Raw genomic sequence first — 23148 nt, forward strand, 5'->3', positions numbered from 1 at the left:
AGCAGACTGCAGGCACACACTGAGCCCAGGCACTGTCTGCAGTCCATGAAAGCTGCTTACCTGACGCTTTCCCTGTTTAGTCTCACCGTATCGATTGAAACGAAACTGCCTGCGTTCCGCATATTTGAGATTTAGATGAAATTTCCATTTATTTTTGTACGTTAAAAATAGGTTAAAAATCAATAGAAAAGAAACATTGCAATAAATAGACTAAAAGCACGGCACATGGTGAGCAGTTCGTAGTTGTGCTTGCCAAAAATACTTAGCCATATTTTGGGTTTTCTTTCAAGTCAGTTTTCAATTTCATAGCTACTTTTATATGAGTAATTAAAATTTTATGCAAAAAAAGTCTTTTGCCCGTTTCCCCCGTGTGCTTTTGTGGGGTAAACAAAATTTAATCCTTCATTATTATCACCTATTCGGGGCATAGGTCATCAACATCAAAATGGTGGTGGATCCGACAACTGTCACGTCTATTAGCTACATGACCGGTGCACAGCTGTAATACTGAGCATGGCCACTATACAATGTATGACACTGTTCTTGCTAGACCGTGATGAAGATGGCTAATTTGTCATTAGTCTCGTCTCCTATGGAAAGGTGGTCAATATACGTAGATGATTAAATTTAAATTGAAATTGTATGTAAGCTGGAATAAGTATATTTTGTATGTGCACAACATGACATAACACAACATTACATTACATAAAATATAATATACCACTTACAGAGGTCTGCCTGTAACTAGGAGCCATCTGTAAGTTGGGTGTCCTTAAGTCAGGGACCGCCTGTATCTTGGAATGCCCCTTTAAGTGTTTGGAAAGCACTAGATCCTAGATCGGGAAGGATTCCATAGACAACCAAGGTTAACTTTTTTTCAGCATTCAACAAATCTGGTGAGCCAATAGAGGAAAGGGATTAATAGTGACATCCCTAGTGGTCTAGAGCAGTAAAGGGGTAATAGAAATGTATGGAATTTAAGAGGGTCATCAAAAATCTTTTGTGGCCATAGGTATGGAAATCCTTTTAAAGGGTCTACCTTATAGTAACAATATCTGTACACATCTATATTCTTGTACCTCATGGGTCAAACAAACTCAAGGAAGCATAGACAATTATGGGGACTCTGCTGACTTGGATGATGCCTTGTGTCCAAGTTCTAGAGAGTTGGAGGAGGTAGAGGGTGCAAGAGAAGCTGCGCGACACATATTTTTAAATCCCCTTTACCTAGAGAGGATGTTCTTGTCTTCAGCCAATCGGGTGGCACCAAGTGGCTCTCCACTAGATGTTCCATGGTACAGTCTCTATGTAGACAATCTGATACATTATTCTAGTGGCTCTCCACTAGATGTTCCATGGTACAGTCTCTATGTAGACAATCTGATACATTATTCCTATTGTATTGATCATGAATGGGAATATTATGGGATTGATTGCCGGTTGTGTGCAGGGTTACAGGATATTTTAGTCTTATAAAAGACACAATAACTAAAGAAAAAGACTCACAAATAAAGGAAATAACTTATATTCACATTTCTGAATTTGTTATGATACAAAATATTCCTTATTTTTCAACAGAACTAGAATCGCTTTTGAGGTAAAGTTGCAGAAAACCAGCAGATCAACAGATTTCCGGGTGCCTCAGTCAATCTGTACCATGTTTAACGTCATGGTGGATGCAAAAGCACAGTCAACGAAGCTCTGCAGTATGGAAATGGGACAAGAGGTAACTTTTGACTTCCTGGAATTTTTTATGGAATGGTTTAAAGTGAATGAAGGCACAAGTTAAGATTACGTCATGTGACATTCTGTGCCGCAGGTAGTGACACCACTTTGTATATATTGCCTTGGATCCTTAGAGAGGTATAATAGATCCCCATGTAGACACTATGAAGCAGATTTATCAAGCGCTGGTGCTCCATAATCCATGACCCTGAGACTGTGCCGGAGGCTCTGGACCTTGAAATATATCCAGTGAGGAGGTTGCACTATCCAGATCTGGCTCAGTTCTACACCAGGTCCTGCCTACAATGTGCTATATCATGCACCACTTCATGGCCCAGCACCTCACCTTTTGAGGGGGAATTATGTGCAATTCCTGGATCTCTGCCAATTCACCGGTATTTAAGCCTACAAGTTATGATAAATCCCCCGCCTATATGTTCAATATAGACATTAGAAAATATGGGTTTGCTACGCTCTACTTAAGTGGTTAGCTCTGTAGCCTTGAAGCGCAAGGGTAATATCTGTGCAAAATTTTATGTTCTTTCCCGAATTGTGGGGATACAACCGCTAGGACCCACACTGATCACAACTTTTCTTACTTATGAATGCAACTAATAATGCAACGTGATGTTCAGCACTTGTTATGCGCTTCTGTACACAGTCTATACGAGTGTCTGAGATAGCCGAGCGTAGTGTTTTAAATTTTGGATGATCCCAATTTAATTTAGGAAATCAGTTTAATTCTACATTTATTAAACTCTATAATATAACAAATAATTGTTCTCTTAGCGAAAAATTGATGCCTATATGTGACTCCGCGGTGGAATATATTAATGTAGATTAACTTCCCTTAAAGCGATCCTCTAAATCTCTTAAGTTCTATGTCATAGGGCCTCCCATTTGTTCCCCAGTGGAGATGTTAGGGAAGGGAACATGATATAAGCCATCACTTTAGATGTTTGGCATAAGCTATGTTCTCATTCCCCTTCAAAACACATTGATGCTCAGCCCAGATGAGTGTGCGTGTGTATAGCTGATGGCTAAATCTGAATTTGTCTAAGGCCTCCTTCACACGAACAAATGCTTGCCAGGGCTGTAGTCGGGTTGCAGAAGAGTTGGATGCAGGAGAGAGGAGGGGCGAGTGCTCCCTCCCCATTGGAAGCCGATTGGCCGCCGCCGTAATTTCGGCAAAATATAGAATGGCTGCCTAGCTCGGTCACAGTGCAGTGAGACAATAGGGCATGTTTACTTACCCATCCGGAGTTGTTCACTGAAAGTGCATTGTCCGGCGATAATGCACTGTGCCACTATTCACTACGATTATGCGCCTGATATCTTGCATGTGTCGCTTCCCCGCTCAGGTCTCCTGGAGATCACCTTCTTCTTCCTGGTGCATGTACGGGCATTGGATTGCGACACAATTTGAATGTTAAATCCCACGCTCAGTCCAAATCAGTCGGATCGTCCGATGTCCCCCCACCTCCCCCCGATTTCTGTCACATGAAAACGGCGCAGTTGCGACAAAATCCAATCACGTGCAAAATACACTTCACAATCCCCTGCTAAATACCTGTCACAGCCGTGCAATCCTCGAAAATGTTGGAAAATCCAACTAAGGTGCGGCCGCGGACCCTTAGTAAATAAGGATACTCACCACACCATGACCGGTACCATAGACTTCTATTTGGGCAGTTAACCAGCCACATATTGGGAAGCCGGATCACAGGCCCCCATATGTTTATGTTAATGAGGCTTAAGTGCACTAACATACCTTGACCTTGTAGTCACTAGAGGTATAACCTCAGTATACAACACATTTAATAGAGAAATATTTGCTTTGCAAGTGACTTAGACAACATGGCTTTGGTTGACTTGTGCAATGAAAAACACAAAGATTCTTATCTCATATCTTATTTCCATGACATGTAATTATCTAACAATGCATCTCACTGTTATCCATGTCATGTGTTTTGTTGTACGCGTCGCATGTCCTTTACAACGTCTGTCCTTTACATCCCCGAGACTCCATCGCTTTCTACATTACTGAGCCTTTTCTATCAGCCATTGAGTCGGCTCCTGGACGTGTCAAACCTACGACTTTTGAAGAAAGAATTCTGTCTATACACTGATGCTATCGTACAGTAAATTGTTAATGTTTACGGTTGTGTGATCCAGTTGTATAGTAACTCTACACTTTATGAAGGGCTGTAATTATGTACAATCCACACAATACCACATTCTCAACTTTCTAATTCCTTCCTCCAGTCTGGGGAAAGATTGTATTGTAACAGGTGCCATAGGGATTTTTTTGGGGTTGTAAAGGAGTTAAAATTAAAGGTATCATTAGAAGAAGTATATTCTTACCAAACAATGGTTCGTTGTCCTTTATTTGCCACAGAATCCCACTTGTCTCACTTGAGATGAATAGAATGCCTTGCGGTATTATGTGGTAGGAATACGCATTGATCATTTCATCCGAGCAAGATGAGATCCAAGGAGGGAGAACAACAGAAACCTCCGAGTCCATACTATAATACGTATACTGAAGGGATTTTTCAGGCTAACTATGCTAAGGACAAATCCATGGAATAGATCTTCAATAACACATTAGTGGGGGCCCAACAACCAGCACCCCACAGATCAGCTGTTCTCAGCATCCTAAGCATAGAGAATGTATTGGATGTTAAGGTGCATGTAGTGGAGAGATAAGGTTACTGTAGCTGAGCTCCCATTCATTTGAATAGGGCCCAAGCTGCAGTGACTTGATTTGGCCACTATACGAAGAACAGAGCTGTCCGTCTTCATCTATGTTTGTCAGCTGTTGAGCTGATCTATGGGAGCACTTGGCATTTTACCTACACTAAACCAATTTTCTGGCTAGATCATCAACAAATGTAGCCCATAAACCTTTTAGAAAAAAATTATCTATTTCATTACCATTCTAAAATGGATGAAATTTGTACTTATAAAGGTAACAAAAATCAATCCAATGCTGACCTTTGAGGGGTCATGGCATTAGATACAACTTTTTCAGTATCGGCAGTGAAATTAGAGGGCACTCAACATTCGGAAATAACATCCAAAAACCAAATGTGGATCTTACGGAGAAAAAAATCACATCCAATTTGCCATATTTTCTATGTGTCTTGAATAAAATTTATTGATTTTATATCCGAGTGCTGGATGTCCTCCATCTTTCCAGCTGATGATGTACTCCCTCTGAGGAGGACCAGGTGAGCTGGTCTACACACCACATGCTTACCTTTTTCAAACCCAATCCCTAGGAGGATCAGTCTGTTATCTCCCTTCCAACACTCCTGACAATGATCTCATTTCACTGTTGGTGGCTACTCAAATCAGTGGCTATACTTGTAACATAAAGACAGATTAATAAAAATTATAATACACCATATGCTGGAATAATACTACATTAATATAAAAGATAAAATTAGATTGGTAAAGCTTAAAACGTATTGCCTAAAATGTATACCCAGGTTAGAGAACCCATTTTCATGGTGGAAGGTTGTTGACTGCTCAGGATCCTTACCTCTTGTTTTTTAAAAAAAAGCAACTTTAAAAAGTCTTGTGATAATATTTTTGAATTCATTAGGTTCTGACCCAGGCGAAATTCATAAATCTCTACAGAAGAGCAGTGGTTGGCCTTGAATGTTATGTCTATAACATGACCTTAAAGCAACGCTCTGTCAAAGCTAATTCATTGAATAATGCATGGTGAAGGGCCTGAATAGTGGAACATGACTCATTTCCATGGTATTGTTGGAACCTTGTTAGAACCTAAAGTTAGAACCTAAGATTTTATTTGGCATCAAAGCACATCCAACAGCTTAATCTGCCTTCTTTCTGGGTCCCTTGTGGGGGACAGCAGAAGACCAAACAGTTGACTTTATAATCACCCTGGCAGCCGCCTAGAGGATATGTTTTGAACTGTTTATAGAGCAGATTTTGGGAAATTGCACCATCCATCATATATCTGAAATCGGTCTACATTGACATGATAGCTCTTTATCTTTTGTCAGATTTGCTCCTAGGTTCACAATACTCTAAGGAAACAGAAATAACCACTAAGCTGCTGTGATGTATCCAGTATGTGTGTAGTTAAAAATTGTATCCAACCTTGGTTTTAATGGTAAGTTTGCCCACAAATGTTGTTTTGCCCAGGGGCCTCCATGTAGTTTGATGGTCGTGAACTAGAACAAAAACCTGCTAAATTACCTTGTAGCCAGCGTTCCCAAGATGTCTTTGTGAGATACATGGAATATAAACTCTGCCGAAAAGTGTCACTCAAATTAACAGGGAATCAGGCTAACGAATGTGTTGTGTGAAGCTGTTCTGAGGTAATGTAGCATAAGTGCTATGGAAAGTGACAGTTGCTGTGGTATGGTATTTTTAAAGAAAAACTGAGTTGATAGACACATGAAACACATGGAAATTATCAGTGCATAAGTTACTGTCTCACACTGAACTATGTTATGAAGCAACTTTCAAAGTTGCTGCTTTATAAATTAGTCTGATGTTCTGATCCACATCTACGTGTCAAAAATAGTGCCCCGAGGGCACCATGGAATCTAGAGCCATCAATTAAAAAGTTTTACTACATTTCTGAATTATTTTATGCATAAAACATATATGCAGGGATGGTTAAGATTATTCTAAAGATCCCAATTGAAGGGCTAAAACCTATTTTATAGTTGATCAAACTGACTGGGTTTGATCGATATTAATATTAGGTAATTTAGTTGAGGGGGATTGAGGGAATTTTTCTCATTGGAGAGAGGCAGTGGGCGAGATTCTTGATGTCTTCACCAATTTTCTGGCCAAGAAGACACATCAATCTGCCCTTCCCCGACAGTTTTCCCCTACTCGCACAACACTTCGGGCCATGAGTAGGGTGGGCGAAGGATGGACAGAGGCATTTTATTTTTAAAAAAACTCCACCAAGTCCGAACTGGCAAAGTTTGCACCCGCATTTACCAAGAGGCCCAGAACCCTTTTGGTTGATACTGGCACCGGAGCACTAGTGGGAAGAATTTTAAGACTGGTGTTCAAGATGCCAAAAATGAGTAAATTGTGGATCTGAAAGACCTATCCACTAATGGGCAGTCAAAGGAGTATTGTCATGTATTGTATTTATGATATAACCACATGGTATGCCATAAATACAAGAATGATGCAAGCCCCACCTCTACTATCTGCTGTCCCCTTTCCCACATCTGGGCTAAAAATAGTCAATTTGTCTATTTTTGTTACTTCCATAGACTTAAATGGAGAGTGGCTGTGCATGCCTGGCCAATAGAGAGGAGCACACCCAAACTTGAGGTTCAGAATCCTCCATTGGGCAGCTCTGCGTAACCCAGACATGTTGCTTCATGGGCTGCAGAGGCTTTTATACTCCCAGTAACTGCAGCCTATCAAACAACATGTCCAGGTTATTCCTAGATGGAAAACAGAGGAATCAAAATCCAGAGTTCGGGTCCACTCCTCTCTAGTGGCCAAGTCTCTATTCAGCCCAACCACATGATGGGCAGCAATGGTTCCAAGTAATCCTGTTGTGGAACAGTCATTGACCTATGTAAATATATGTTTAGATGATTCCTCTAAAATTAGCGCAATCCTATGACTTTGCTCTAAGGTGTATGGACTGAGCGGAGTAATGATAGGGTTCAGTTGACCTATAGGCACCATGACCCTTGCAGAACCAATAGTAGTTCTATACACATGTGATGCAGTGTATCCAGATCTTGATATATAATATTATTATTATTATTATTATTATTATTATTATTATTATATATATTCATTAATAACTTATATTTTGATAGTCTGCATCCACAATTTGTAGGAGTTATGTTTATTACGTTCAGTATTTCTTCTTTTCCTCATTGCCGGATCACTAAACTGGAATTATAATGAGATCCAAATGAATAATTAAACCCATATTTTAAGACTCTCCCAGTAATGAAATGCTTAAACATTTGTTATATTTGTACCTACTACAATCCACGAGAAAACATACTGACGAAATAACTTTTATCAACGTAATTGAGCTGATGAAAACAGATTGTTTAATATCACCCACAAGACTGAAAAATTTGTTTTGCATTATTCGGAATATGATTTGCATCTCATTACACCCGAGCGCTGGAAAGTTTTGTTGCTCACAGAAAAGAAAAACTCTTATATAGAACTGAGGGAAAGTGTCAGAGAAGTCTTAGATGTGATGATCCTAGAAGTTTATCCTTGGAGCCCAAGTATGGGAATGATATGATAGAAATGGCTCCATTTGCAAGTAACAATGAGTTTGATAACGGGACGAAAAAGCCATAGCAACCAATGGGAGAATTACAAGATTACTGCAAACTGTATTCTGAAAAGGCTGTAAAATTATGATAAGTAGTGTCCAGAAGCAGAATATAATATAGGCAGTTTAGGAAACCTGGGGGGCTCTATAGCTAGCCACCACAAAGTTGGAGACTACCATTATGAGATAACAGAGACCTTCTGCTCTAAAAATCTGTTTATCGACACACATGCATAAAATAGCCTCCAACCTCCAAAGCTTCTCAAACTGCAGAACAGAAGGGCCAACAGAAGGGGCTCCATCCTTCCTTTCCTAAGAAGCCTGGATGTGGTACCATTTGTAGGCAGTAAGGCCTTCAGAGTTTTTACTGTATAGGTCCCATGTCAGTCCTATCCACCCCTGTAGTGTCCTAGATGCATGTTTTGGTTGTCTCCTCCTCTAGTTGAGTTGTGATAGATACAAATCTTGCTGCTGCTTCTTCTACTGGGTTCAGTTGGTAAGTGATCACTGAACTAAGTGCAAACATCTAGTAGATTGGAAGAAACTAGAGGCTAAATCCTTTAAGGCCAAGTCAGAAGTATCAGGTCACTAGGTTTCTTTCCATTAACTTCTTGACCATTAACCTGTAGTGTCTTTCCATTCATTGGATATACTGTATGCACTTACCCCAGGGGTCACAGACAGTCAGCCCGTAAAACCAATGCTGCCACATTGCTCCAAGTCTCTCTAGGTTCATTCTTCAAGTGGGTGTATATGTTCTGTGCACTGCATTATATGGGTGCTATACGGTTCAAAATAAGGAATATGTTATACCGTAAAGAGATAAAATAAGGTGAAGAACAGGACAACTTTTAACCAAAAGGCAGTTTTGTTGACTAATGTCTTGGTTGCTTTGGATGGGGGATTCTAATCTTGAAACTGAAGGGACATCTCGAAGACTCCTTTAATTTCAGTATTGATGGGGTTTCACAGATCCTGAAAATTTAGGAGGGTACTCTACTTTGGAACTAGGGTACCATCAAATTTGTTCCCCACACACAAAAGTAATGTACTGCCTTGGGAAATCGAGATGTGTCCAACCTCATGTTTTAAGAGCAAGCTGCTTCCTTCTTCAGGCATAACTGATTATATGTCTGTAAGTTACGAGAAGTCACCTGCTACTCAGGGAACTCAGTGTCGTCCCATTCAAGACCAGCTGCAGGTCCATGGATAGCCATCTGACTAAGAGTGGCACTGTCCATTAAAAGCCTACAATATGTGGCACCATGGGAAGGCACCATCCAGACAGAAGTGTATTGATCACGATATGAACAACTTGTCAGACTGTGATAAGGTAGAAAACAATCTGAGCCGTTGTAGGAAATAATTCTGGAATCTATCTCCTATTTCCTATTTGTAATTGTATTATTTCTACATTAAAGAACATTCCTCTTATATTGCAGGCAAAGAATCACAAAAAAATGATGAGAAAATCTGTGACTTTACTCTATGACTAAACTGTGCGTTGAATAGGCCTTCGCTTTCGCTCTGTCATTGGATATTTATAATTACGAGCGTGAGACCAAGTTATTAAGCGACTCCTCTACCTGCCCAGTACTTTATGTGGACTCTAATTAAAGGATCACTTAACAAGCTGCTTTATATAATGAATGGATCTGTTTAGTTATGTGCATTCTCCCCAACAGTCTCCATGGCCAAGAGGAGAGAAGATGCGTGCCATCATGTGTGTCTCTCGGGGTAGCTGGTATAGCAATTGTTCTAGACTGAACTAATAGTAGGGTCATCTCTATGAAATGGGCAATAACTGTGGGTGGAGGATCTCTAGGAGACAAACAAAAGGGAGAACAAACAATTAGCATAGCCTAACGTAACCAAAACTCATATTTTGCTATGGTTCTCACAGTTACTCTTTACCACTTCTGGCAAACAATTGAAGTTGGAGCTGCAATAGATACTTATGTTTTTAATGGAAATATTATAATAATTCAATAAACATTTAGGGACACATTACACATAAAAAAATAAATTTTAAACCATGTTATAAAAAACTCATTTGCCCTGTACTTAAAAAAAAAAATGATAATAACAGAAGCTCGGATGACACACATATAATATGGGGCCTCCTAGATGGATGTAAATACCAGTCTACACAAATACACCAGGAATGTCACATGGTTATGGAAACTTGACATCAGGCTATGAAGTGTATCAAAGGATCATTTATAAAGATATGTTACAATAAGATAAATAACCTGTCCATTTCACCTATGTAAATATTGGAAAAATCATTGCAATTGGAATGGTGGGTGGTATCCCAGGACATAATCCAATAGGTCCACTTGTAATAAAACAAAAAACAGACAGTACTGCAACTTCCAAAAGTACTCCAAAAGTGGAAACATGAAAGTTTATTCAGCTATATAGTGAGGTTTCGGTTGAGCAATACATTTTGGAGAAAGACTCTATATGGGTGAATAAACCTTCATGTTTTTACTTTTTCAAAGTTGTAGTACTGTTTATTTTTTGTTTTATTTATCTATCATACAAGAACAAGCAACACACCAGGGTTACTCTGAAAAAAGTATGCGTGAGCTTTTATTCCAACATCAGAACAACGTTTCGGCTCATCTCAAGCCTTTATCAAGTTTGTAAAAGGTTCAAGATGACCCGAAACATTCTCGAGTCTTTTCTGAACTTGAAAACGGCTTGATATGAGATGAAAGGTTGTTCTGATGTTGGAATAAAAGTCCACGCATACTTTTTTCAGAGTAACCCAGGTGTGCTGCTTTTCCTTAGATGTTTTTTGCCGACGACCTGATGCCCAGCCATTTTCAAGGTGCACCCACCAATCAACAGGTTTTTCTCTACCAGGATTGTTGTGCTGATGAATTTTCATTTATCTATTCTCTATTATCAATCTGCTAATCATCTATCATCTATATATTTACTATCTATCTATTATCTACATACTATTTATCCATCTTCTATCTATCATCTATCTATCTCTCTATCTATCTATCTATCTATCTATCTATCTATCTATCTATCTTCTATCTACTATCTATCTCTTATCTATCTATCTCTTATCTATCTATCTATCTATCTATCTATCATCTATCTACTATCTATCTTTCTAGCCATCGAAATGCATCTCTTCTATCAAACTATTTATCTATCTACTTACAATCTATCTATCTATCCATCCATCTATCTATCTATCTATCTATCTATCTGTGTCATATCTATCCATCCATCTATCTATCTATCTATCTATCTATCTATCTCCTATCTATCTAACTATCTATCTATCTATCATCTATCTATCTATCTATCTATCTCATATCTATCTATCTATCTATCTATGTATCTATCTATCTATCTATCTATCTATCTATCTATCTCATATCTATCTATCTCATATCTATCTATCTATCTATGTATCTATCTATCTGTCTAGCTATCTATCTATCTAGAATTACTTCGTCTAACCTTCACCTAAACTATTTTTCATCTATTATTTAGTATTTATTGACTTTCAAACAACTTTTAATATAATCTAATTCATCCTCCTTGATAGCGGCATAAAACAATAGGAGTAGCAGATATTTTTTCAAGCTATAAAACCTTCTACTGATAATTACAATACAATGCCAGTTTTTACCACTAAATATCCTAGACAGTTGTATGGTATCCTCTCAAAAAACTTTGAATACAAGTTCAAAATATAATAACTGGATTAATAGTTTTCAATATTTTTACACTTTTTTGAGAAATATGTTCTACAGTTAATTTTGATGTAAAATTGCCAAATCAATAATAATTAGGAAATGAAAACATAAAAAATGTATATAATTATGTAAAAAAAATTTGGATATTAATTCATTATAAATAATGAAAGTATAAATTATTATATATACAATACTTTTTTATTACATACATTGTTACTGTTAAGTACAGTATATATAGCATATTATTATATAAGTCTATGTATAATTTATCGGATTTTAGAAAATCACAGAAATCAGGATAATCACTTGTCTATTTAGTATTATCCGTATTAGTATTGGTGTTATTGTATGTTATAAATATATTGCATACTTTAATTTGAAATTTTTAAATAATATTATATTAATATTATATATAATATTTGACATGGTTTTTAGAATGTTTGATCAATTGATACATTTAGTTTGTGGTTTTAATACATTACACTTAAATATCTTTTTATCAACAATTTAAAAAAAAAAGTTGTTTATTTTCAGATTTTATTTTTTTCCCCTCAATTTTATTTATTTTTCAAGCCGTTTTTGGTTTGCACGCGGCTCGCTACGTATAGATTTTTTTTTTCCTTCTTTCTAATAACAATTTGGGGGATAGATACATAATTACATTAATTACATAAATAAGCAAAGATCAAGAAATGTTTTCGTTTTCTGTCTCCTACTGGTAGCCAAGTTGTTCTGCCTCTGAAGCCACAGATAATGGGTGTCTGTTGCGTTATTTTTTTTTTTTTTCACATAAATTCCCGGAGAAAGGATTTAATTGAAAATCATCTGCATGATATGCCTGTCAATACATTTCACGCTGTATTATTTTGCACAAGTCTAGTCATTATCATTTTGCTAAAACCCATAATTTATCAACTGTAAGTTAACAAGCGGGCTCTCTGCTAACCCCGCTGCACTTGACATGGCAGCGAGATTTAGAGGAAGCCGCCTGGAGCTGCAGAATTTCCTATATGGCGTCTTCGGCAGGTCTGATCATTGCCGATTTACACATCTTCCACTCCCGGGAAATATCTCTTCTCACTATTTCATATGGCGTCCAAACAGCCAGTTACAAACACACTGTATTACCACCTGTTGTTTATATCATTATAATTATTTCAAATCTGAAATTGCTAATTATTGTGTTTTTCTTGAATATATTATTGACATTTTTTTTTTTTACACCACCGTTAGCCATGACAGGTTGCCTTCAAAAGATACAATAAAAATAAACTTTTTATACGTACGTTTCACGGGAAGTGAGAATTATGCGGTACTGGTTAATTAATGGATTGTGGCGGTCACCTGTTTACAACAGATTTTTTTTTAATTGTTTTTTTTTTTCTTAGCATATCTGGCCCCTAGGAAATACAGAATGTTTTTCAGTCTTTACAAGGTTTTAGAGATATACAGTAATTAACCGAGATTGTTGGGATTTTATAATGGGGAGGGGCAACCTTTTTTCCTCACCAATCAGAAACAAGCTGAATCTATACTTAGTACACTACTACATCCCCTAGACAGAGATATCAGCACACACGGCAACATATGTTTCCTCCGTCCCCTTCACAGTCTGGTGATACCACATCAATTGCAGTGATGAACAGACCCATAAAAGTTTGGGTCCGCCAATTATAATGGCGGGTGCAAAATCGTTAGTATGTAACTGCCAGCATTCATGGGCCACACCGAATTAAAAGCATCTTTTCGGGCTGCCTTTAACATGTTAATGCCCAAAATAGGCGACAGCAGTTTGGTTCCACTCAACACTAGTCTATTGGTCATGTAGTAGAAAGAAAACATGGCACTCACCCGCTTCTTCGTGGAAACGTTTCTTTATTTTATTTTGGTCACGTGGCTTGTGAACCGCTTAAACTTTTCAAGTGTAAGAGAAGACAACACCCATCTCTATTTCCTGAATAGATCCTGGAGGGATACATACAGGACTAGTAGTACTGAACTGAATCTAAGCCTATGAATTTGTTACACTTCATGTGGGGAACTATCCTTCCAGTAACACATGCACTAATGGCTCCAATCGCTGGTGTCACCTCTTTAAACACCACTGGTAAGGCTGTAGGCGTATCGATGCCGGCAGTATTTTCCTAGGATCAGCACTACAAAATGATGTAATGGGAAGCAATGATCCTAAGGTGTTACTGGTGGGGATGAGCTATTGGTTTCAGGTACCTGAAACTAGTCTGAACTTGGCAAACCAAAAACAGAATGGGTCCTCAACAATATTTATGATCACCTGGTGCCGATACCTAGATCCCATGATCAACACAGGACACAGGCTCTATATCTCATTGAGAATGACTTGGAGCTGTAGCTTCTAGCTACTATATGCGACATGGAGCCATCTGCTTCATATCCATGATCATCACAGCTTAAACAGATCAGTCTGGGGGCCTGAAGATAGGCTATCAATATAGATTCTTGGCCAACCCCTTTAATCCAGCAAAGAAAAAAATTTAATCTACAGAATTGTCAATGAAATGGTAAAACATTTGTTGCAACCATTTTTGAGGTTTAGACAAATAGGTTTGTTATACTGGCAAGCACCACGTTTCTGCAAGCCTCACATAGGTGAATGGAACAGAAATTTGTGTAAGGGCTTTGCCATGTATAAATTCACCCTCTGAACTCACAACTCTGAGCCCTGGAAAAAAAAAATTACCTTGAGATGTTCATGTCCCATCAATAAAGAATATATTTTTTTAGATTCTCTCGAGAGTTTCTATTAGAAATCACACCATATGTATGACCCTACTAATTATTATGCACACTTGTCTGCTCTCCTCCTGGAAAAATAAGCAGATTTTATGTAATTAGTGCACCATACAAAATTATTAGCACTTAAAGCACAGGAAAGCAAAATCTGCTGAAGAAGCGAAGAGCTTAACCTAAAAAGTAAGCCATTAATATGCCTAAAATATTTGGATCATTGGCCTGTGAACCACACACAACTCTGTGTTTTTAAAAGTTCAAATTCCCATTTAAATGTATATTAATATTGTAATTAGAGATGAGCAGCAAGTCAATCAGGCAAATTGATGCCTCTGGTCAACTAGCCATGGTTATGTTTGGCGAGAAGTGTCCCATTGGCCAATCACAGCCATAGCTACTTGGATAGGCGCGTTAATGTGCAAATTGCCCATTTCGCAATATACTATATGACCTGAGGTCTGCTCAACTATAATTATAATGTAAAATTTTTGAAATTAAAATGTTTCATGATTTATACATTTTCCTCAGTATCCATCAGCTAGTTAGAAATAAACATTTTTTTAAAAAAATTAAGAATTTCCAGGATTTTCGGAACATTGCAAGAAAAGCACAAATATGATCAATACATGCTAGTGTTAGATTTGCCAGTCTTGTGGCCCCCAACAGCACATCACACATATACAGCACATGTACATGTACATTACTATTGCATCCAATCCTGGCCTAGTATGTTTGGTTTGAGACCAATGATTGGCTACAGGTGAATGATAGATGTCAGGTAATCTCTGCAGGACTGGTGGGGACTGCTAGTCCGACATGGAATTTCATGAGTGACTAATTCTCTTGAGAAACTTTTTAAAAGTCCTTTGTTAGTGGCCTTGTGGTATTTTTGGACAATGGGGGGGGGGGGCGCTAAATATAATTTAAAATTTAAAATACATTTTTAACACCATTTGTATCTTTCCTTATGAAATTACATGATTCCTATGTATAGAATAGACCTGTTTCACCTGCGTCTCACCTTATATATATTCATCAATCACTAATTCATAATAACGTCACAGGCTTTCACCGATTTATAAACCAAAATATTTATAATTTATTTATGTGGGTATCACTGAATTTACAGTCAAAGGGGGTTATTTATTATACACATGGTGCCATGATGTTCGCCTATCCCTCAGGCATGCCAAATATATCAGGAAGCTCCGACCTCCTGATGTATCTGACTGATGGGTTCACATGTCCTACAGTTCTATAGAATTGCCCTTTCTCAACTGCCATAAACTAATGGTAAGAAGGAACACCCTGCGCCGACCCACTCCTCCACCAGCCATGCCCCCCTTCAAACCCTTCCACACCCACTCGGAATGGAGGTGGTGGAACAGGGGAAATTAAATGCAAATCTTGGGGTTGTGACTGAAATTGTGATATTTTCAGGGCTTGTGGGGGGGTCTACATCTCTTGAAACAAAAACAAAAATATTTATGTTTCAGATTAACAAATCTATAATCAACACCTTTTTTTAAAAATCCATCCCCCATCATGCATTTTGTTTATTGTTCATTTGACCTATTGTCTCTTCATTCTTTTTCTTTTCATTTTGTTTTTACCTCCATTGATTTTTGTTTTATGTCTCCCGCACCTTCCTCATTATTTCTGTTCCCATCCGTCTGAAAGTTTGCTAAACAGTGGGTAAGTGTGTCTAACATTTTCAACTGTAATGTCACCCCTCACTCCCCAATGTATAATTAGCATTTATTTCAGTTTTTTTCCTCCCTTCTGTCAACATCTTTATTGTTTTGACTTCATTAGCATTTTAAACAGACATTAATGCAAACAAGTGAAAATGAATGTTGGGTCGATATATTTTAATGACTTGTTCTTTATAAATTGTATCATTTTTTGGGGAGGGAACTTTGGGCAAATTATAGGAACAATTGGGCTGCTGAAGATCTCATTATGTTTTTCTGATTATAAATGTCTTCTATGTTTTTGTAAATGCCATCTACAAAAAAAGGAGAGTCAGGTTCATTAACAGCTGATTTTCACAGCTGATACTTTAAAAATCAAAAAGTAACGTAGGGATTTTGAGTCCCCCAAAAAAAGCCTGATGATTCCTGTGTCATTGTGTATTCAGTGTTCTAAAATTTTGCCTTTTTCTGTCTCCTTTTTTTAGCACCAGTACCATTCAAAAATTGATGAGCTAATTGAAGAAACAGTGAAAGAAATGATTACGCTATTAGTTGCAAAGGTAAACTTTTTCCTGCGTGCCGTGACCTCTATAAAACACACGTTTCAGACAATTGTACTTTGCCTTTAATACATGTAAAAAAAAAAATTCTTTACTGTATCTATTCTCTCATATTCCTTTTTCTATATATTTTTTTATTTAGATAGAAATTTGTGAGCATATAGCTCGTGTTTGAAAAAATTCCATTCGGCGGTCGTTTCTGGATTTTCTACTTTTTTATTGTTTTTGATTAAAAAAAACAAGTAAAAAGAAAACTATTAATAAAATCACAGTAAAATTCTACTGTTGTTTATTAAACATGTTTCATGCCCGTACCGGGTACATCATCAGTCCATCACAGTAAAATTCTATTGTTGTTTAGGAGACGCATTTCGTGCCTGTACCGGGTACGTCATCAGTCTAGGAATATATTTTTATTTAGATATGTTTTACATTTTATTATCTTTTTTATTTATCTATTAAAGATTTTCTTTAGCAAACAGTCAAATCCCTTTAATTTGGCAGCAAACAGAACCTGAACGCGCTAGACAAAGGCTTGGCATCAAACCAGCGCAAGACACAACAGAACTAAATTTACTACTTTCATGACAGTATTATTATTTATTAGATTTATGTTATTGTTACTATCATTATTAATCATCACATAACATGGAGTCGTTTTAACAGTGGTTCCAAATTTGAGATCGATATTTCAGAAATAGTAGAATGTGGAGACCTCACATGTATTCTGACTACAGGCGGTTCCCTACTTAAGAACACCTGACTTACATACAACCCCTAGTTACAAACGGACCTCTGGATTTTGGTAATTTGCTGTACTTTAGCCCTAGGCTACAATAAACAGCTATAACAGTTATGAAAGGTGTCTGTAATGAAGCTTTATTGTTAATCCTGGTTCTTATGACAACCCAACATTTTTAAAATCCAATTGTCACAGAGACCAAAAAAAATTTGACTGGGATTACAATAATGAAATATACAGTACCGACTTACATACAAATTCAACTTAAGAACAAACCTACAGAACCTATCTTGTATGTAACCCGGAGGATCCAGAGAGGCATTTCAAATGGGTCACAAATACAGGCCTCTCTTTTATATATTTTTTAAAAATTTTCTACAGGTCATAGTTTTCCCCTGGAATTTTCTCCTATAGTGGAATTAAGTAGCCATATGCTACACTATTTATTGCTCACTATTTACATAGTCATAGCAATAAAACTTTAGGCTCTATTTACTCATGTAACCTTAATAGTGAAATTAAAAAAATACCATAGTTGTTAAATGTTAAAAAAAATTATTTTGAATGTGACTTATAGGACATGACCATAAACCTATGGGTGTCCTTTTAGGAATTTTAACATAAAAAATTCACACTTATTTTTCTAGTGTTATACTTTAGCTATACTGTGTTATCCCAACTGTATTAAAAATAGAAGGACCTATCCTACCCTGCACACCACATCAAGTACAACTTCATACAAAATCATAATCAGTCACTGTATATTTGAGATGCTTTCCATTTAACTCACTCAGTTCTGATAATTTTTTATGCTTATATTTTATTAGCCACATATACACTGTGTTTATTATATTATTTTTTATATTATAAGATGTGAGCTTAATTGTGATTTTTGCTAATAATTTGCAAAAAATTAATAATACAAATAGTCAAATCGTATAAATTGCAAAACAATAAAACTGCACCTGCTGTTCATTGGCTTATGTCCTTAAGCTGTGCGCTTATGTCCATTAAAAATATTGTAACATGTTATCAATATCACCAGTATGCATCTAATTTCCTTGTATTACTAGGCCTTACATTAGCCATCATGTAATTATGTGTTACAAGTAATGCTGAAAAAAAATATTTTAGCTACTTTACAAATGTATTGCTTTTATTTTACTTTTTCTTATTTTATTTAGTTTAAATCTTTTTTTATTGTTTTTCAATAACTTTTTATATTACTTTGGAATCCCTATGGCTTGTATAATATTGTGATAATATAATATAGTGATAAATAAGTCAAATATGTTCTTCGAGGGACTCTATGATCTTACCAGAAATTCTATTTAATTATAAAATATAAAAGTGAGGACCTTTATTGCAAAACAAGGTCAAATGGAGCACAAAAAGCAACTCCAAGACCCTCTCCACCTTCCCTATTCCTCTCCTCCCTGGTCCTTTGACCTACTGTTTGTGTTGTTTACCCTATTATAGGGTCTTGTTCTCTACTCCAAACATTTCAATAAATACAGTTAAAAAAATTTTTTTATAAAAATCTGTTCAATATTTGCTTTTGAACAGTTTTGCTGTAATTTTAGTCACATTGATCTATTATTTTTCTTCTTAGTTTGTGACAATTCTCGAGGGAGTTCTTTCTAAACTTTCCAGATATGATGAAGGAACTCTATTTTCTTCATTTCTCTCATTTACAGTAAGTGATCAAGTTTACCGTCAAAACTATATATTACTATTCATTCATCTTTTTTTTTTTTGGAACATTACACCTTTGAGTAAATAATGCCGCAAAGTGAAATGGATCAAGATTGAAATTTATCCTGTTCGTAGGTAACGTAAGCGAATGCGAGTGTAATAAGTGGTAACTCTTAGAATCTATGCAATGATATAGAAGGACGTTTATGTTGCTATTTGCTTTACGTCGTGTATTATGTCCTTTGCATTGTTCTTGGGTAATGGCGTGGAACAAAATACACTTTCCCTGACACATTTCCTGAAACAATAGCTAATTTGTTTTTGGAACTTCATCAATTGAAAGCAACTCGGTTTATAAGGGATAAATTCTAGCATGGAGTAAGCAGGTATCATTTTCAGGAACGACAATTAACTGCGAGCTCCAAGACGATATTTTCCTATAAGGCATTTTATTTATCATGTATATCATCATTCATTATTGAATTTTTACCTCTCTATAGATTCAAAAATAGAATAAAATAACCTTATTTAAGTGTCCTTTTTCATTCAAGGTCAAAGCAGCTTCCAAGTATGTGGATGTCCCAGTAAGTATTATTTATGATTACATTATTTATTGAATATTCATTTGTTCATATTCTAATTTTATTTTTTGCTATAATTATAAAAGTACATTAAATCATTTCAAAATAAATACACATTTTATTTTTTTAAAATCTAAATAAGGATTTATCTCGAATTTTAACCCTAAAAATAAAATAAAATGCTAAAATATGCATAATTCTTACATTATAAATTAAATACACAGTTATTTTTGTATAATTAATATAATATGCTCCTAAATTGTAAAGCAAAATTCTGAACATATATATATATATATATATATATATATATATATATATATGTGTATATAAATATATATATATATATATGTTCAGAATTTTGCTTTAGAGTCTATATATAATTCTATTTTTAGATTATATATTTTAGATTAAATATTTTTATATTTATAAATATATATATATTTATAAATGTAGAAAAATTTTATATTTTTAAATATAAAATATTTAATGTTTATATTTTAGAAATATTAATAAAAACATTATACATAGTATATCTATTTTTTTATCTACATTTCATAATGTGGAACCCAAGCCCTGATTTGACAGTAATATAATCTTATAACAAAATTATCAGCGCTACATGACTTACTAATGAAATAGGCTCTCACAGTTTATAAATAGAGTACTTAAAGTTGGCTAGACATTTGCATTTAAATTGAGGTTAAGCACATGAATATTGTCTGTAAGATTTAGATTTCATGCTCAGCGTTTCTAAATGTACAACACTTAAGAGTAAATTCATTATTTAATCTGTCACACTCCTGCAGAAATTCTACCTTCCACGAACAAATTAATACTTTAGGGCTTGTCTATATATTCTTCTAAATCCATTTTTATCCTGTGTGTGATATAGTATTAGAATAATATTAATGCAAAGCTGATCTCCAAATAAACTGGGCGCATTAAGTGTAAGGATAATAATTGCATCAATTCAATTATAGGGGATGATGTGTAGGTAGGTGTCTGTTTGATGAAAATACAAATTCATCGTTTAATGCCATTTTCCAGTCTTAAAATGATTACCTTTAAAAATATCTATTTTTCATTTATAAATGTATTCAATTAATATTCTGAAGGGAATATGGGTTACAATTTGCAAGATATCTTCAAGAATGATGTGAAAACATATTTATATCGACCTATATTGTTCTCTTGTAGGCAATTTTCCTTTGTGTATATATCCCTATCCATCTATTTATCTATTTTATTTTTCATAGAATCTTGCCAGGTTCTGTTGGCGGGCACCAGCATTCTGATATTTTTGCTGTGCTGCTGGGGATTTTTCTTCATCTATCTATCTATCTCATATCTATCTATCTATCTATCTATCTATCTACCTACCTAACTATCCATCTATCTCATATCTATCTAACTATTTATCTATCTCCTATCTATCTCTCTATCTATCTATCTATCTCATATCTATCTATCTATCTATCTATCTATCTATCTCATATCTATCTATCTATCTATCTATCTATCTATCTCATATCTATCTATCTAAAAAAAACAAAAATAAAATAATTGATCATCTATCTGTTTATCTAATATCTATCATTTATCTATCATGTATCATCTATCTAATATCTATCTATATTTCTTATATCTATCTCATATCTATCATCTATCTATCCACATATCCAACTATCTATCTATCTATCTATCTATCTATCTATCTATTTCCTATCTATCTATCTATCCATCCATCTATCTATCTATCTATCTATCTCATATCTATCTATCTATCTATCTATCTATCTATCTATCATCTATATATCTATATATCTATCTATCTAATATATATCTAGCTATCCACATATCCAACTATCATCTATCTATCTATCTATCTATCTATCTAGCTATCTATCTATCTAATATCTATCTATCTATATATCTATCTCATATCTATCTATCTATCTATCTATCTATCTCATATCTATCTATCTATCTATCTATCTATCTCATATCTATCTATCTATCTATCTCATATCTATCTATCTATCTATCTCATATCTATCTATCTATCTATCTATTATCTATATATCCATCATCTACCTATCTATCTATAGAGCTTACTACACCAACTAACTGTATTACATGTGTTACATTTTTAGTGCTAATATAATAATCGTAAGCCTTTAACATAAAGAATATTATATATATATATAATTAGTTGTTTTTATAATTTCACATATCCATTAATCAATAAAAATTAATCTCATATGTTTTATACAATATCAATTTGCATCCCTTATCTTACATCTAATGATGCAATGATGATATACGAAATATTGTAAATGCAGAAATCACATATATATTATATATGGTTTCCAGTTTTGCCAGACACTAAGTGGTTAATGGTATAGGATACATCACAGACAGGATGAGAGTCACCTACTGTAGATTGAGTTACGAGAGCCATTTCCTTAATTAGTAAAGCTGGTATAAAACGCTGTCATTTACTAAGCTATTGTCTTGCGGAAGTTATTTCAAAATCTTACAAATTGGAAGAACTTCACACCAAAAAAAACGGGAAACTATATTTATTGACAAAAACCCTCCGTTAGTTGTGTTTGTTCCAAAATAATCCGCATTGTGATAAAGCTTTATTTTTATGTGAAGTGCCTGGTGTATAACATAACAGAGGGATAATGCTGAGCAGCTGAAGTGGAAACTATTATAGACCAAAAAAACATTGAAAGCACACAAAGCTTTATTTACAAATCATGAAACGATCAAAGCAATGAGACAGTCTGGACCTCTGTCCATCTTAAGATCTAAGTAAATCTGTAATGAACTCCGTAAATTTGATATAATATGATTGGGGGGAATAAATCAAAATTTTTGTTAAAATGTTGACATTTTAATTTAAAAATTCACAGTAATACAGTATTAAAATGCAGTCCAAAATATTAAAATATTGTCAATGTATAAACTGAAAATCAAGTGCTAAAATAAATATAAAAATATAAAAATGTAAGTAAACCTAAAGTATATCAAATTTTTCTTTTCTTTGCACCGAACTGAATTTATATTAATCTCTTTGTATTTCAAATTAGTACCTTGTCATTGTTTCAGCAAGTGTTAGGAGATGTCGCCACATATCCAGCGCCATACATTGCCCCCCTCCTCCCTCGCCTGATAATTGTTTGCTTTGTGTAAGCAAAAAAGTTAAATTACAGTCCTATTGCTCCCCAAATGCTCTTAATTTTCACCCAGGAAATTACAGTCGAGTGTTAACTAACTTCAATTCACAGGGCCTGACAAACTCACGTTACTGAGATTTGATGGCTGGG

General features: G+C 35.3%; 1 protein-coding gene across 34 annotated transcripts in view; it reads left to right on the top strand.

The window, feature by feature from the left end:
• The window catches only part of CADPS (calcium dependent secretion activator), a 353066-nt gene that overhangs the window by 294312 nt on the left and 35606 nt on the right, over positions 1-23148 (top strand). For 16 of the 34 annotated variants that reach the window (XM_072127688.1, XM_072127678.1, XM_072127682.1 and 13 more), the window contains 5 exons: positions 1579-1726; positions 16222-16236; positions 16721-16795; positions 19150-19233; positions 19766-19816. In XM_072127688.1, the coding sequence (XP_071983789.1) occupies positions 1579-1726; positions 16222-16236; positions 16721-16795; positions 19150-19233; positions 19766-19816 (373 nt within the window). The remainder of the gene's footprint in view (positions 1-1578; positions 1727-16221; positions 16237-16720; positions 16796-19149; positions 19234-19765; positions 19817-23148) is intronic. The other 18 variants (XM_072127692.1, XM_072127683.1, XM_072127701.1 and 15 more) reach the window with 3 other exon arrangements.

Source organism: Engystomops pustulosus, chromosome 10 (genome assembly GCF_040894005.1).
Source record: "Engystomops pustulosus chromosome 10, aEngPut4.maternal, whole genome shotgun sequence".
In the NCBI taxonomy this organism is placed as follows: domain Eukaryota; kingdom Metazoa; phylum Chordata; class Amphibia; order Anura; family Leptodactylidae; genus Engystomops; species Engystomops pustulosus.